This window comes from Mustela nigripes, chromosome 5 (genome assembly GCF_022355385.1).
Source record: "Mustela nigripes isolate SB6536 chromosome 5, MUSNIG.SB6536, whole genome shotgun sequence".
Taxonomy (NCBI): Eukaryota; Metazoa; Chordata; class Mammalia; order Carnivora; family Mustelidae; genus Mustela; species Mustela nigripes.
The window spans coordinates 42,970,884-42,989,670 of NC_081561.1; the positions used below are offsets into that span (position 1 = coordinate 42,970,884).

Sequence of the window (18,787 nt, forward strand, 5' to 3'; positions counted from 1 at the left end):
TACATTATTAAAATACATCTATATTTTCACCATGAAGTTTTACCACATCAGCTTTGTTTCAGGACAACTAATAAATGATGTTAATTATGAATTTAAGTGTAAAATTAATAGTACATCCAAATTCAGGCAGGGCATATCTGATGAAAATTTCAGTTCAGATCAGGAGTATGAAATATTTATAAACAAAAACTAATTAAAACAGTAACTTTATTTTCTGGTTAAAAAAAAATAACAGCAAAACAAGACAATATGCTTAAAAATAGTATTTCCTGATAAAATGGTGATAATTTTTAACATAGCCCGTAGTTAACAAATTAGATGTGGGGGGATTAAAAAAACCCTTTTTTTTGTTTGTTTCTTTGTTTTAAATTTTAAACAGATTATGTTTTTTCATTTATTTATTTTACCTATGGTATCCAGTTTAATTCCCCAGGTACTCACCTGGTGTCATTCTTAGCTTCTTAGCCCAGAATAACCAACATTCAAAAAGCATATTTCTTGATAATAAATGCAAGCTTTATTTGCTAACACCAATCTCTGTCTTTCAGACCCTTTGCTAATTTAAAGTTATCTATTGTCATTTTTGTTTTAGAAGAATTCATCAATTTGCAGAGAATATCTCTATCTGCATAGAAAGTTAATTTGACTGTAGTTTTTGTTACTTGCCAATTTGTATCAGTATCCAAACTTGAATTTATAATTATGAACATTTTTAAAACTATCATGATTGATGATACTCTACAATGTCTTAATTACATGTTTTCTAACATTTGATTTTAATTTGTTAACATACACAATGCCATATATATCATGTAAGGAAACACAGCTGATCCCATATTATCTCATTATATCATTTGCAACTATACTTGTATATTAGTTATTTTGATTCACGGGGATGTTAAAAACTAGGGTTCCACATGAAAAAAGTAAAACATAATAGTAAAATCCTGCCTAAGGAGCTGCCATTCTTGTGTCTCCCTTGTTTCTTGTTTCTTCTTGGCAGCTGTGAGCTGGTTTTCTTTCTTTCTTTTTTTTTTTTTTTTTTAAAGATTTTACTTATTTATATGTCGGAGAGAGAGAGAGCACAAGCACAGGCAGACAGAGTGGCAGGCGGAGGCAGAGGGAGAAGTAAGCTCCTTGCTTGGCAGGGAGCCTGATGTGGGACTTGATCCCAGGACGCTGGATCATGACCTGAGCCGAAGGCAGCTGCTTAACCAACTGAGCCACCCAGGCGTCCCTGAGCTGGTTTTCTTTCTAAAAGCCCAAGTGAATGTACTGTCCAAAAGCATGGCTACAGAAACCTAGAAGCCATCTAAATACCACACAGTGTATTAAAAATTCTGTTGCTACCCAGGACCTCAACATTTAGTGAGAGCAATAGCAGGTACATGTGCAGAGGCAGAGTGACAGTGTAGATTATGTGGTAAATCTCAGGGATAATGAAGAACCCAGGGACTGACTAGAAGTAGCCATAAATCTGTTCCTGTCCCAACTACAATTCATGCAGTCACCACTTCCTTGAGATGCTTCAGAAACCTTTTTTTTTTTTTTAATCATTAATGATAAAATAGAGGACAGATTCTTATTATTAGTTTTAAAAGATCATGATGAAATGTGAAAGCTCTTTTTAACTAAGGCTTAAGTAGCTCAATGTCAACTTTCAGATTACTACCCACTTTAGTCTGCCTTGTCACACAAAATCTTAATTATGAGTTAACTTCTAAAGTTAATTGATATAAAAGTAACCTGTTTATCATAGGTATTGTTTACTGACAAATGAAATAGAGAAGAAAAAAAATTGGGTATAGTCATGTTGTTTTGCAAACCGCTACCAAATGTTTATTGTAATTGTTTTTATTTCAAATTAAAGTTTTAAAGTTAAATAGAACTGAGCAAAACAGTTATTTAGATAATATTGTAGAGAGCTGTGAATTCACATTTATTTTGGTTAAAAATGAAATGCATTTACTTGAATGCAACATTCTTGAGAATAATTAGCAATACTCATATCATTATTAAAGATATATTATTTTCTCTTCTCTCTCATTCTTAGTGGTTAATGGCTTCTCCTGCTTATGCAATCCGGGTTTTGCTGGCTTGAGGTGTGAACAGGACATTGATGATTGTATCCTGAATGCCTGTGAGCACAATTCTACCTGCAAAGATCTTCATTTCGTTAGTATCCATGAATATTATTAACTTATCTTACTGTGGGATAGCATAAATTAATCCCTACAAATACAGTTAACATTTGTGTGTATGTCAAGTTGAGATATAAATATATATATGGAGAAAGATTAGAAAACAGAAACTCAAGAAATATTATTTTAACTTATATATTTACTTATTTATATATATTTACTTATATGTTTAACTTATATTATTTTAACTTAATAATAAAAAAGTGTTCCATTCATAACTATATATAAGTTGATGTAAATATTATAAAACAGAATCTTTTTTAGATTTACAATTTAGATTCACAATTCTTGGTAATATTGAATTTGTGTAAAATATCAAAAAATTATTCTAGAAAATGACGTGTCTTTTCTTTTTTTTAAGACTTATTTATTTGACAGAGAGAGACACAGTGAGAGAGGGAACACAAGCAGGGGGAGGGGCAGGGACAGAAAGAGAAGCAGGCTCCCCACTGACCAGGGAACTGGATGTAGGACTCTGTCCCAGGTCCCTGGGATCATGACCTAAGCCCAAGGCAGACACTTAACAACTGAGCCACCCAGGTGCCCCAAAATGACATTAGTTTTATATGCACCTTTATATAATTCAGGATGGTATATACACACATAATGTGTTTCATTGATATTTATAATCTTAAATTTTATCTTGCTTTCTATCTGGTGTTGTGTGCTTCCATAATATCCTTCATTCATCTGTGTAGGTGCTGTCTCTTCAGTACATATCCATTTGTCATCACCTTTGTCACAAGCATGTGCCATTCTGCCTTAAACGGACTGTGACACAGTTGGCAAATCAATGGGATCCCTTCAGGCTTCTCATTTTTCAGAAAGCCTGACATAAGAAATATCTACTGAAGGTGGATTCACTGACTGACTTCAGAAAATAAATGACATACAACACAGGTTAATGCTGCACTACTAGTATAGGCTTACAGTTTATCTTTTAGCAACAAAGCTGATTTTCACAAAAAGACCACACTAGTTCAAGTTAGAAGAAACTGCTTTGAAAAACAGACTCATTTCCACTGACGTATTTTGACTATCAGTGTACTAGCATTGTTTTTACAGTGAAAGGCTGATTTGTGGCATATTGTTTCTTTCCCACAAGAGGCAGGCATCTAAATGGAGAATTACAATTAACATTTAGATGGGAAAGACTAGAAATGGAGGGTGCATCAGTTACCTAACTACAATTTAGGTATGCACAGTGGCCCTGTTGCTTTGTCTTTATTTATACCAGATGCTTTGTCTTAGTCATTCTGACTCCATTCCACTTTTGGGAACTCCTGAAGGAGTGGGCATATGACTTTATGCTGGCTTCTGAGATGAGTGTTCTTTCTGGGGGAAGCCTTCCTCACTGGTGTATCCTCTTCTAGATCTTCCAACAACTAGATTTTATACATGTATTTACAGTTGCCATTTTTAAAGCTCAAAGAAGAGGTGAGGTGCCACCTAATGATAAATGACCCTGAAGACAGCAAAGCTGAGAGTCAGAAGAAACCCGGTTCTTGGCAGAGAGTTGAACTCCTTACTGAAACCCCCTAAATCTAATTATGTGAGATTGGTCATGGCTTATTTTTTAGTATGGCTTGAGGAAGCATTCCTTTTACTTGCAGGTAAATCATTTAGTTTCCATAGTGCAGATAAGCTTTATTTTAGTCCATGATTTCACCAATAACTTAAGCAATAATAGGAATTTATTACAGTAGAAAGAGCTTCATACCCCAAACCATAAGATTCCCCTTCTAGACGTGAACTTGCCATAGCTTATCCGTATGATACTAAGATAGTTGTTTAAGAAGTTAGAGACTGCAGCTTTAGAAAGTGTATCATATCAAATCATAGAACTTCCAAGGATAGTATTCTCTCATTTATTCATTTTATAAATTGCCAGTTAGAAGCTATTCAAATTAACTTTAGGCTAGTATTAGCCTAAATCTTGACTCCTGTGTCCAGAAACTATGATAATAAGAGTAAAGAAAAATAAGAATTTTAAAAAGTGGGACTCAGAAACAGAGTAAAATGGTGGAGGGTAGGGGAAATAGGGAGATGCTAGTCAAAGGGCACAAGCAAAGATCTAATGTACTTAGTGGTAACCGTAGTTAATACTACTACATCATGTAATTGAAATCCACTAAGAGAGTAGACACACACACACACACACACACGGTGACTATGTGATGGGATGGATGTGTTAATTAACCTTATTGTAGTAAGTGTTTCACAATGTATACATATATTATGTCATCAGGTATCAAAGACACTGTTTTTAGACAGGATATTCCAATACTCAGAGGTTATCTTCCAGGTCCCAGTTAAAAAGTCCTTCCTTTGGAATGTGTAGGGGTTGAGTACACAGGCCTTTGAAGTTAACCATTATACCAATATCATATTAAATATTACATTTTTGTATAGGAATCAGTAGTATGTAATTTTAAAAGTAATACATTACATAATAATAAATAGAAAAAGAAAACAGAGCTAAAACTCATAATTTTGAAATAGAGCCTGGCTAAAATAAGCAATAAAGCAAGGTCCAGTTTGAGTTTTGTATCTGCTCTGTTTTACAACATATTGGAAAAATAAAAACCATGAAATGCTAAAGGCTTTGAAGTGTAAAAGAAAAGGAAAGACATGGAAGGTGATGCTTCTACAAAATAGTTAATTTTGATAAACAGAAAGATGACTTTATTCAATCTATAGGGCACTCACATTTGGCTGTAAGAGTCATCAGTCTTTTTTTTTTTTTTAAGATTTTATTTGTTTATTTGACAGAGATCACAAGTAGGCAGAAAGGTAGGCAGAGAGAGAAGAGGAAGCAGAGAGCCCAATGCAGGTCTCGATCCCAGGACTCATCATGATCAGGTCATGATCCCAGAGTCCTGGGATCATGACCTGAGCCCAAGGCAGAGTCTTTAACCCGCTGAGCCACCAAGATGCCCCTCAGTCTGGTTTTTGTTTGTTTGTTTTCCTGAGCATAACTTTTCAAACAAACCCAGGCAATGACACTTATATTAGGCTTGCATGTTCTTTGAACTTGGTGTGGATGTAGCTTTCAATTAACATTTTTATGCTTGCAGCATTTCTTTATTATACATGTAGCATCATGAATGTGAGTTTAGAGAAAAAGCAGAAAGTCAGAAGACTTTAAAACCAGGATGAGAAGTATTTTGTAACAGTGAGCCAGTTTTCTTCTTTCCCTCCTTTATGGTTCAGTAAACCTAAGAAAACAATGAGAGAAAAATAGTAAAATATGAATGCTTAGCACATAACAAGACACAAATGTTAAGAATGGGTAGAATAAGACTTATTTTCTCATGTAAATTTCTGAGGTATATTTGAGAATATTTCTTTGTGGTTATTTAAAAATATATGATCAAATTATTCAAGTGTTTTCCCTTCTCATTTTACTTTCATTTTCTCCTATCTTACATATATAATGAATGCTTAAGTTTGATAACAGCAGAAGAAACAAAACTAGTGCAGCAGAACTAATGTGTGGAAAAGACAAAGTTTTCATTCATATACAACTATGTTAAAATGTATACATATTATGTATACTATTATACTACAAACAAAAATTTTCTGCCAAATATTCTGGTGCAAAAAGCAAACTGAATTTGTGTGTTTTCTAGTAAAAATAAAACTTCCTTTACCTTCACCACCATATGGTTGAAAAATCTGTGTTAGTCATTTGAGAGTTGCCCATTTCCTCCATTTGGGATTGGAGAATAAATGCTGGGAGTGGCTCAAGCCAGGATTATGAAAGAATAGCCTCTTCTCCTTAGTTCATCTTGGCTGTTACTGAAATGCCCATTTTGTCATCCCCACACTACTTTCAAATATGGGCTAGTCTGCCAAATGATTCCAATCCTTTCATACCAAATTTGGCTCCCAGAATCTTCTCTGCATCCCTCAAGTGCATGGTGTTTAGCTAATTAGTAGTGAGGTCCCAGTTGTCCCTTCAGCATATCCAGTTGGAACCATTAAAACCTTGGGTTCTGCTCTCTCTCTAGGATTACAAATTCTCCATCAGTGTGGAATTAGTCCAACTGTTCTCTGTCCAAATACAGAAGCCTTCACTTCTTTCATGCCCTTCCTCTCCATAAAGATTTGCTTAATCTCGCTTGATAGAAATTAACAGAGACTCTGATTTAGGGGCAGAGTTTGGGAGCTCTAAAATTCTTCAAACACACAGACTGCCTAATACTCCTTGATGGAGAAAAGAAAAGAAAAAAAAACATTTTGTAGCAAAAAATGATAGTAACAAATTTTATTTCCAGTGATTTCTATTATATAAGAATATGACAAAATTTGTCAAATCTGATATGTCTTAGCTCTTATATATAATCTCTATTCTGTGTCATATAATAATATTGTTTTTAAGTCATGGGTTCTATAGAATATCATCTGAAATGTTAAACCTCAAAAAAAAAGAATTTTTCATACTAATTTTAAAAACTTGATTAGGTTAAACATCTTAAAAGCTTTGAGTAACTTACAATAGTAGGGGGTTCCTGGTTGGTTCAGTTGGTTAACATCTGCCTTCAGCTGAGGTCACATTCCCAAGGTCCTAGCCTTCAGCTGAGGTCATGATCCTGGGGTCCTAGGATTAACGCCCCCTTTGGGCTCTTCACTCAGCGGGGAGCCTACGTCCCTCTCCCCCTCTCCCTCTGCCTGTCGCTCCTCCTGCTTGTGCATGCTCTCTCTCTCTCTCTGTCAAATAAATAAGATCTTAAAATTATTTTTAAAAAAAAGAATAGCAAGAACTTTTGGAGACTGTCTGACTTTGACATGGATTTGTTCAATGATTTAACATTGAACAACTTAGTAGAAGCATAAAATGAAGAACTGTTAGAATAGTCACTCGTATCTACTTTATATGGTACTATATTATTAATTTAAGAAAAATTTAGCTTTCCATTTTATTTAAATACCAGAATATACATAAACAAGTACCTGCTATTGCACTTTTTAGTTGAACTATCAGCTTCTACTCTAGAATCAAAGACTTGTACCAATCATTCTTTACCAGAGAGTTGACTTTAAAAATACACATGCTTAAAATTCTGATTCAGTACATGGATCTGTCTGGTACCTAGATAACATAATTCCTTGTGATTTTTGATGTATATTTCTCTTTGAAAATCACTGGACTGATTATCTAGATGGCACTTTCTAGCTGTAAACATCTGTGATATTGGAGGTGGAGCGCAGAGGTGTTCATTCCATGTGTACTGACAACTCACAATTTAGCACCTTAAAAGAGAAGGGTGGTCTGAAAAATCTAGAGTTTTATCCTCCTGAGTTTTTAGGAGGGTATTTCATTGTATCTTCTCTATTGAGTTCGTCCATCTTATTTGGTGCTTTTATTTTTATTTTTATTTATTTTTATTTTTTAAAAGATTTTATTTATTTATTTGACAGAGAGAGAGATCACAAGTAGGCAGAGGCAGGTGGTGGGGGAGCAGGCTCCCCACTGAACAGAGAGCCTGATGTGGGGCTTGATCCCAGGACCCTGAAATCATGACCTGAGCCGAAGGCAGCGGCTTAACCCACTGAGCCACCCAGGCGCCCCTTGGTGCTTTTATTTTTAAGACAAAAGGAATAAATCTAAATTTTTCATCCCAATCCTTTTGTGAGGGAGATAATAATATATTGTTTTCTTCTCACTTGTAATAACTTAGTGAAGTGCTACTCTCTTTATGTTGACATTTATTAATCAGGAAATCTTTGCATAAATTATAGTTTTTCATACAGGTTGTGTGTAATGGTTCAAATCTAAAATGAGTATTAAAAATAATCAATAACTGATTAAATACGATATCCCAGAGGTTCAGTTAAGTCTTTTGATTGACTTGATTAGTTTCAACATCTTCAGTGGTGAACACTCACCAAAGCCAAAGGTTTAAGCTACATCTTGGGACATTAGCTAACAACCAAACACATTGTTTAAAAAAAGGCATTGCATTGATTAGATAACAAAATGAAAACCTTTGGCCATGTCTATTCTAAATAACCTACCTTTGTTTATGTATAATAAAATCTGCCTGGTTTTTTGTTGTTGTTGTTGTTGTTGTTGCCCAGATCTCTACCTTTCATTGTATAGATCCTTACTTTAAAAATTTATTGAGAATAATTTAACATTACATTTATGACAGTGGTTCATTATTATGGGTGTCAGTCTTATATTGTTTCTATAATGGAGTAGGTAATAGAATTGTTTCTCTTGTATAATCCAAGACTTATATAAAATTTTAGTTCATTCATTTGATGGCTTGTATAATTCAACGTATTCTTCTCAATAGTAAATTTTGGTCACAGTTAATATGTATCTGAAGTACTCCACTTTTTCCCCTCTCATCCGTTGTTTTGAATCTGTCATGGCTTTTAAATAGATAATCAAATCTGTTAGGATGGTATGCAAAATAAAAGTAAAAAGAACCTAAGAAAATATTTGTTGATCCACCTGAGTAAAGACATACATGAGCTTAATAACTTTGGACTTGTAAAGTCTATTTTGGAAGCTCAGACATATTTTCCCTTCTTTTTTATTCCAAGACTCATTACAGAGAAGTGAGATTTACAGATGGTTGAATTTTGAGCTTTAAGAAATCTATCAAGCAGAACTGAATTTCATAAATATTGTGTGAGAACATAACTGATCAGAGAGAGGAATTTTCCATTTTCAGACACCCTAATAAAAATGGACAGTTCGCAGAAAGAGTCCATCTTAAAAAAATGATTTAGAACTGATTGAATACCATTTGCATTGCCAATATTAGTCAAAATGCATCAATAAGTGGATTTATTTTCAAAGGCTTCTGAGATAGATTAAGCTTCAACTTACTTCAATAAAACATTATATTGTGCTTTTATATTATTATTTGCTATCTTTATATAACTATAAGACTTCATTCTGGGCTTCACTGTTTATATCTGAGAATTTAGTGGGTAGTCACAATCCAAAATAACTTCAGTTTTCTCCTAGAAACCATCTTTCCTGCCATTTGGATAGGTGTCATTTTTAATTGGCTATATCTATATAAGAATGTTTATAAAAGCTATTGTGTTGTGTTTATATATTCTTTCTAAGAAGATAATAAAAGAAACACACACACACCTGCACACACAAGAAAAGTTGACTTCAACAATTGATTATTAACTGAACAATGGTTAAAGGATAGTAAATCTTTCATCGCCATTAGAAAAGAACGCTATATGTTCTATATGTCATATAACTCCTCATTTGTCTGTGAGGAATTTATCAGTAGTGGAAATTCCAAGACATTTTGAATTAGAAAGTGGATATATATTTGTGGAAGTCAGCATGTGTGCAAATATATATGCACACATGTGCATAATCACAGAAAAGAGAATATATCATTGTCCTTTACTCTTTTGCCAACCATCCTAGTAATAAAAAAAAAAAAAATTAAAAAAAAAAAAAATTAAACAGAAATCAAGAGCTTTCCAAAATCAAGCTCTGGAGCCCAGGTCAATTAATATTTGAACCTATATTGTTTCTAATATGTACATATTAATTAGAGCTCACAGATAAGTGGCCTCTTTATGTAAATTGATAAAAACCTTTGGTTTCAAATACTAGAGTGGCCTGTGGTATCTTCTTGATTATAGGGGGGGTTAAATTTTGCAGCCTATCCTTCCAAACCAAAAGGGTGCATGTACCAAAGAGGATGGGGTTTTGAGATTAATAGCTTTGCCTTCACTAGCTGTGTAAACAAGTTACTTAAACTTTCTAAGCCTCAGTCAGTTCATTTGAATAATGGACATGTTAATTGCAACTTCGTTATGGACATATTAATAGCAGGGTTCTTATGAAAATTAGATGAGATGCTGCCTGAAAAATGTTTTACATAGTACCTGCCACATACCAAGTAATTAACAAATATATGTTATGTGCATGCTGCTGCTGCTGCTGACGATGATTTAATTGTTGAGAAAGAGACAGAGAGGTGGGAAGAAGAGAGAGGGAAGGAGGAAGAAAGAAAAAGGAGAAAGAAAATAAGGAATAATTCTATTTTCTCCTAGAGTAAGAAATCCATGGAGTTTGTACACATGCCAAGGTCCCAGAGATTCAGGGCAGCTGATAACTTTTGATTTACATGATCTCAGGCCACTGGGACTCGAGCCACCCGTTAGGGTTTGCTGTGAGATTGCTGCATTTCTGGTGAAACACCCGCATCTGATAGACACAAAGCAAAACACCTTGGCCTGTTCCCTCTCTCTTCAGGCCTTTAACCTAACTAACATCACTTAAGTCTTACTAGTCCCACAGCCTTCCACGTCACTTCCCCTGATTTAAAACTGCTGTGCTTAAGAGAGGGAGACAAAAAAATTTATCCTCTGTACTTGAAAAAATTTGAAACAAAAACTCGAAGGAGTCCAGTGTGGTTGGTATGAATACAAATGTGAATGAGTATTTGAACATATAGACATAGATACAGGCCTAAAGTGTTATTACTGAGCCCATGACTTTTTAAGATATACAGTCAAGAGCTAATGGCTTATCAGAAAATGTAGATACCACTTTTTTTTTTTTTCTGTAGTTTGCCTTTCTAGGACTTTTTTTTTTTTTTAATAATTCAGTGCTATATCATAGAAGATACATTTTACAAAGAAAAAAAAACATAAGGTTTGTCAAAATGAAACCATTTTCTCTTGGTTCCCCAGTAACAGAACAGTTAGGGCAGGTTTGTGGATCACATGCTTCTCTTAAGACTCTCTTTCTATCCTAGACCATGCTGAACCTCTGAAAGCAGCTGAGCTTGAGTGCAGTTGTCCACTGGACTCATGAAACTAGGGGGGATGAGAATCCCAAAACCAAGTCAGTATTTCAGACATTCCACCATACATCACAATCACCTGCTTCTAAAAATACATGCGAAATACATGTTAAGTCAAGAAGAGAAAGTCAATTGTATGGTTCAACTTACTTGTGGAACATAAGGAATAACATGGAGAACATTAAGAGAGGAAAAGGAAAAGTGAATTGGGGGAAATCCAATGGGGGAGATGAGCCATCAGAGACTGTGGACTCCAAGAAACAAACTGAGGATTTTAGATGGGAGGCAGGTGGGCGGATGGGTGAGCATGCTGGGGGTATTAAGCAGGGCATGTATTGCATGGAGCACTGAGTGTTATATGTAAACAGTGAATCTTGGAACACTACATCAAAAACTAATGATGTATTGTATGGTGACTTAATACAATAAAATTTTTAAAAAGAATGTGAAATTTAAAAAAAAAATGCTTATTTTGGATTCACCTGAGGATTTTGATGTAGTATATTGCCAGTGAGGTCTGAGCCTCTGCATTTTTAAAATACTACTCAAAAGATTCCCATACAGACCCATAGTGCATAAAAATTCGGCTATCCACATTCATTGGACCACATGGAGAAGAGAACAGACATGGCGATAATTTGTTGGTAAGCCTCTTTTTGGAGAGCTGAGCACCCGGCCTATGCTAATCTGCACTTGAAGCTTGTACTGAGAGATGTTTTAAGAGATGTTGGGAGCAGATTCATTCAGGATATGGTCCTGTCCCAGGTGACAGGGACTGAATTTTAAGTGTCAGTTTCTCTTTTTTTTTTTTTTTTAAGATTTTATTTATTTGACAGAGAGAGAGATCACAAGTAGGCAGAGAGGCAGGCAGAGAGAGGGGGAAGCAGGCTCACTGCTGAGCAGAGAGCCAGATACGGGGCTCAATCCCAGGACCCTGAGATCATGACTTGAGCTGAAGGCAGAGGCTTAACCCACTGAGCTACCCAGGCGCCCCTAAGTGTCAGTTTCTTATGTGCAGAATACCTGGGTCTGAGGAGAATTTGCAGCTAGAATTCTATAAAGTAAATTTAGGATTAAGATACATAGTATGCTAAACATTTCTTTCTCTCTTAAAGGGGAAATTTCATGGAAAAAGTGCTATCCTTGGCTAGTTCTGATTATCTATTTTAGAAGTCCTAGTCATCAAGGAAATGGCTATTAAAGGACATTGGTGTGGAAAGAGCAGGCAAACCCATTAAGGGACATTGTTGAGGACTTTCGTGAAAGGCTATTGAACAGAATGAGGTCTTAGAGATTTTTTTCAGAATATACAATTTTCATGTACATAATGTTTTTTAGGATACTTGAAGATTGAAAGTATGGTGCCTACCTATTGCTACCCAGTGAGATTTCCCCTCAAGATTTGGGGAGAGTTTCAGGTACAAATTCTATACAAGATACACTGGACCCTTAATGCTATAAGCAACCCAGCATAGGCTAAGAACAGCTGTTCAGTGGTCTTGCTTAAGCTTGGCAAATAAGCAGATCTGTAGAGGGAATATTAGTTAAGAAATGTGAAGTCATTTCATTAGTAGAAATACAGTAAAAGAAACTTAAGCATCTAGATACAATTGCACAAAACTTAAGAAAAGCAATGAAAGACAGGAATACCAGTCTAGGCTTAGAAGCAGGTTACTAGAGCATAACTTACTTCTGAACTAAAAATATATATTACTGGAAAACAATTTACAGTTTAAAAAATCTCAGCAGCTTTCCTCTTTGGTAGGATATTCAGCCTAGCAAACTCATTCAGTGAGAAGCTAATGGCTACAGTAACTGAAACAAGCTTAGCTGAAGAGCTGGGAACTCAAAGTACTTGAAAACTTGCATCAGTTTATCCAACTGCTTAATACTGACTGTGGGATAGTAGAGGGCTTTGATTGTTCCCTGTGTAATTGTGGTTCAGTGCATTTTAGAACATGGTGTGATATTTATATTTGGTCAGTGAGAGATTGGCAGAATCAGAAACAGGTTATGAGCATAAAAAGCACTCCTGGAGTGGGATGGGAAATTAAGGAGACTCTAGCAATACGCATTAAGGGAAAGTTGAGAGCTGGTGGAAGTATCATGAGGTAATAGGAGTCGAAGAGGAAATACTCAGAAATAAATTGCAGATTGATAATTGCTGCTCCACAATACTCAGAGCTGGTATTTATTGCCTTGCAACAGATTGTAGAAGTCTAATTTCCATCCATCAGATGATTAGGAGTGAATGACCTCAATTCAGAAATTACCTAAGGTGACAGCATAAAATTTATCTATACAAATTAAAGTTTAAATACTGGAACAACTTAGTGAAGACAGGTTTCTTCAGCAAATAATTTTAACTTTAATTTTAAAGAATAACATTTCTCAGAATTTGGCATTTGAGATCTTATTAAATGCATGTAAGAACAAATTACTTTTTATAATAAGAAAAAGGTCCTTAGATATTGTGTTTTAATCCAGTTATAAGTATATTTTAATAAGTAAAAATTTATCCCAAATCTCTATTTTAATAAAAGAAAAACTCAATTTAACAAGGAAAAAAAAATCATAAAAGTGTCCCCTCCCTTCTTGTGCATTATTATGAGCTATTATACTGATAATCAAACATCAAAAAAATCCAAAGCTTTTGAAACCTTTTTCTAAGAATATGAACCACTGATCATTTTTCCCAAGTGGTACCAGTTGCTGCACTTAAGCCATAGGTCAGGGTGGGGAACCATCAGGGAGTTTGTTCTTGCTATGTGCTAGTAGACAAAGAAGCAGACCAATCTTTCCTTAAAATTTACCACTCCATTTAGCTTTATCGATGTATTTCTGTCATTTGCCCACCCAAATTTTCTTTGATTTTGTGTGATGAATTGGAGTAAATATATCCACAATACACTAAAATTTCACTCTGAGTTTGTAGTATATTTTGGCATTCTGAAACAAACTAAACATACTTTTAAAATGAATTTTAACTAAACCTAAAACAAAATTTAAAATTGATACTACACAATTCCAGAGGGATATAATGTGCAAACGTTTTCAGTTTATTATGCATTGCCCAAGTATAATCTGGCCCTTATTATTATTTCTAAGAAGAGACCATTGGATGAGTAAATACCATAACTCATACAAATTAAAATTCAAAACCAAACTATAGTTAATGTTATTATGATTTATTTGTTTTTGTATGTGTCTGTAAAGCATTGCAAAGTATTAGTAAATTAAAAGTATGTTTGTTTGTTTATTTGTTTATATATTGCCTTTACAACACACATTTTCTAAAGGGTCTTTCTATAATTCAAGGCAGAGTCATTAAGACTTTTGAATAAAGTGGATTTATTTTGTACTGCTTTTCCATTCTCCTTTCTGTGAGTGATGAATAAATGTATATAAAATAAATTGATGTGATGTAGAAAATGTTATATATTATATGCAAATGTGTAATTTTTTATTACATAATATGGAGAGTTTTAGAAGAAAATTAGATGAAGGATAGGAACTGGAATGAGATGATCTTAAATAAGAGCCCAGAACCTACTTATAATGTCTTTTTCTTGTTTCTTTCTATTTTGTTTTAATGTTATTTATCATAATAGAAATTAAAATATACCTTAACGCTGTTTTAGTTGGGAATCTAGATGGGCAAGACTATTTCCTTACCTAAATCTTAGGAAATATAATAGATTAGAAAAAGTTATCTGATATAGAGAGAGTCTCTCATGAAATAAAGACAAATCAAAACTTTGCCTTAGTAAAAATAGAGATGATATGAATATGAAGAGCTGTGACATAAAACATAGATAGATTCTGGAAAATGTGATATGCAGTAAAAACTGAAAAGAGGCTGCTGGACAATTGGGACAGGATGGGAGTATGTATAGCAAGTTAGGACAGACTTCCACAGTTTTTATCTAAATTCTCTCAATCTACTTTAAAAAATACTTGTTCTCCACTTAACCTGGAATACAAATTCAGTCTAAGACTGCCAGACCAGCAAATAAAAATACATTTGTCTGAATATTGCATGGTACGTGCTTACAAAAAAAGAATAATAAAAATTTTTTTTAAAGATTTTTATTTATTTGACAGAGAGAGATCACAAGTAGAGATCACAAGTAGAGAGCGAGAGGAGGAAGCAGGCTCCCTGCCTAGCAGAGAGCCTGATGCGGGACTCGATCCCAGGACTCTGAGATCACGATCTGAGCCGAAGGCAGAGGCCTACCCACTGAGCCACCCAGGCAGCCCAAGAATAATAAATTTTTACCTGAAATTCAAATTAATTGGGCACCCAATAGTTTATCCAACGCAGCTAATACAATCAGACCTTATTATGTAGAAATTAATGTATCAATCATCACATATGCCTACTGTGATGTTCCTGTCTTTAAAAAAAAAAAAGTTTACTTTTCCACTCCTCATTTAGATAAGGAGCATGACTTAATTTAGGTAAAAGAAGATAAAATTCTTCTAGAACCACTTAGATTGTGGAAGAGAGTAGAGAATAATAATGGACAAGAATACATAAAGGAAGGCATCTCTCCCATCCTGTATACTAGCAATTTAACCAAACACACACAACAGTCCCTGAGGTGCTTACTGATTAGCTTAATTAGTCAGATCCCAAAATAATTTTTTACTTCTTGTTGTTCATGCAATTAATAAATCAAAGAGGAGAAATTCTCGCCCTAAGCAAAGTCGTGACACTCATATAGGTTAAGACCTTTTCATAGGCTTTTGGTGATTTTTTTTTTTTTTTTTTGCAAAGGTTGTCTTTAAGGGCCATCTGCTTTTGTTCTCAGTGATGACCTATGATTACATCAGTGCAATTGCCACCTATTGGACCAACTTATATAGGGCCAGTCCGACATCCGCCCATCCATAAAGGGAGAACTAATTCTCACCATGTATATGTAAAAGACTACAATAGGAAATTAATAAATGCAATGTCAAGGGAAAACCCTTGTATTCATTTCCTGATCTTGAGCAAGAATTATAGATCCCATTAATTTTAAAATAGTTTATTGTATCTTTGTTAAAGACAAACATAAGATATATATATATATATATATATATATGCATGCCATATATTACATAAAACCATATATATATGGCATATATATATAAAACATAAAATTTCCAGACGCCAGGAAAGAAACTTTTATTTCTGCTAGCAGAAACGTCTTCTGCTATAATAGAAATGAACAGTAAGGAGGATAAATGAGAATAAAATCTGGATTGCTTCAGAAGTCCACCAGGAAAATAGACATCAGGCTGCACTATTAGATACAGAGGTAGTTTGGATTTCGTTCCTATGTAGAACATCTTATAAATCCACTGTAAATAAGATTGAGTGAATATTTGCTTCAAAATTAAAATCATACCTCCTCTGGCAATCTATAACTAGCTAATTTTTTTTGTTTGTTTGTTTTTCAAATAATTCCATTGTCTAGTTTTTCTTGTATACTAATTGATTACTACACAGAATGCTAAACTACTTTTTTTAAAGTTCTGTGAATAACTCTTTAATAATATTTTAAAATCTGATTACAAAATTATTGTGTGTTCTTTTATAGACAGTTTAGAAAGAGGAGGAAGGAGTTATTTTTAAAAGTCATTTCAAAACTTATTACAAAAAGCATCATAACCAGCACAACCTGTCTCAGGAAGTTGTGGAAATTATTGTCACGTACCTTTTAGTTTTCAATGTTCAATAACCTTTCTCCTCCTTTAAAAGATAAGTCATCCAGTGGGATAATCAATTCAGAATGGTGTCGTTGTTCCTTTTTCAAGATTGGAAGAGGAAGAACAAGAGTGATTTATCTGGAGGCCCAGGGACTGATTCTGGTCTTGCAGATATTTAGTTTGGCAACCATCAATTCATCTGTAATGGTTTATGCTTGAATTATCTTCTAAAATTAAATATCAGAAAAATTTCTTATAAAAATCAGAATGTTCATCTTCTTTTGAAGAATCAGGATAGTTGGTAAGTCCAGGCCAGACTGTAAAATAGAAGGAATTCCTGGAGTTGGTAGTCACCACATGGTTTAGACAGTGCTCTACTTTGCTGCTTGTTCAATTTACTACTTACTGAGACTCTCTACCAGGTATGCAATATGCTAGTATCTGAACACTACAAAATAATGAAAACTTGTCCCAAAGACTGGTCTTCCTCAGTTTTATTGTTTCACCAGCTCTCCATTTAAAGATGGGGCTATAGACTACTCTATAGACTGAAGGGCCCAGACAGTAAGAAATTACCCCAGAATTAGGTCAAAATTTAGAAAAAAATAATGAAGAAATTGCCCTTTACCTTCCAGAAAACCAGCATATCCATTTCACAGTAAACTCATTAACATGCAGGGGGCACCTAGGTGGCACAGTTGGTTAATGGTCCAACTCTTCGTTTTGGCTCAGGTCATGATCTCAGGGTTCTGAGATCAAACCCCACATGGGGCTCTGTGCTGAGCACAGAGCCTGCTTCATAATCTCCCTCCCTCTCTCTCTGCCCTCCTGCTGCTAATGGGCACATACTCTATCTCATTCTCAAATAAATGAATTAATTAATCTTAAAAATAAAAACATGTATGGAGGAAAGAAAAAGGGAAGGGATCATTAAATGGGCTTCATGACAACATCAGAATATGTTTTAAGTAATGATTTAAAACTTTGTGGACAGCATTTTTTTTCATCTTATCATTTTGCATTGGGAGGGTCATCTTTTGTGAATAAAAACATCTAAGTACAATGATTTTGTTCTTTTTTTTTGGTGGCAGTGTGGATTGTAAGAGCAAGTGTGTATATATTTATTATCTGTTTATCTTGACACAAATAGCTCATATACTTCCTCATGTCTTATATTCACACAGAAATATGGGTAGATTAATTGACATAATGTAGTTATGAATCTTTTTTATGTCTTCACTAGAGAAAAAGTGCACTCTGCTGAGACAGATTCAGTTAATTAAGTCACTCTTACTTCATATTGTACATTATTCTGTTTAGGCAGCATAACAATCCTGTTGACATTTTGCCGATGGGTGACCTCTTTCAAAGCTAATTCCTATTCAGTTTTACTCTGTAAGTGAGTCAAAGAATAAAGTATAATTTGAACAATTTATCTATTTAAAGGTCCGGAATATCAATGTGAAGGAAAATAAAACTGACATGAAGATCATAATGTTATAGAATAAGAACTATTTAATTCATGATATCTATTTTCTTAATAGATTTATTCTTGACATCTATTTCTCTGGCACAAGCAAGCATTTTAAGGATTTTTTAAGATTTCCCAAATAAATTTAGGTCTTTTTAGTGAGAGCTGAAAAATAAAGATTCCATGTAAATTACATACTAAAAGATGATTGTTACTAATAATTTCATTGGGGGATTTACTGAAATTTTGTTAATTTATTAAGTATAAATGCAACCCAATAAAATAATTAGATATTTTTGCATAAATTATAGAGTAGATCTTTAGTATTTTCCAAGACATCTGCCATCAACTCTAATGAAATATCTATTTAAATTATTATTAATAGTTAATAAAATTAAGTGATGTTAAACCCTTTAAGATCATTTTTAAATTATATACATCCATAGGGTTTGAATCTGTCAGTCATTATATTAATATAATATGCAAATCACCATTAGAACTCGATAGCAATGAATATCCCTATCCCTATTGAGTAAACTTTCTCCCACAGTCTACAGACTTCTTTGATTTTTTTTTTAATTTTTTATTTTTTATAAACATATATTTTTATCCCC

The 18,787-nt window shown here is 34.1% G+C and overlaps 1 protein-coding gene across 1 annotated transcript in view; it reads left to right on the plus strand.

The window, feature by feature from the left end:
* The window catches only part of EYS (eyes shut homolog), a 1,640,601-nt gene that overhangs the window by 422,992 nt on the left and 1,198,822 nt on the right, over nucleotides 1-18,787 (plus strand). Inside the window, 1 exon segment of the mRNA XM_059401541.1 lies at nucleotides 2,054-2,175. Coding sequence (XP_059257524.1) covers nucleotides 2,054-2,175 — 122 coding nt within the window.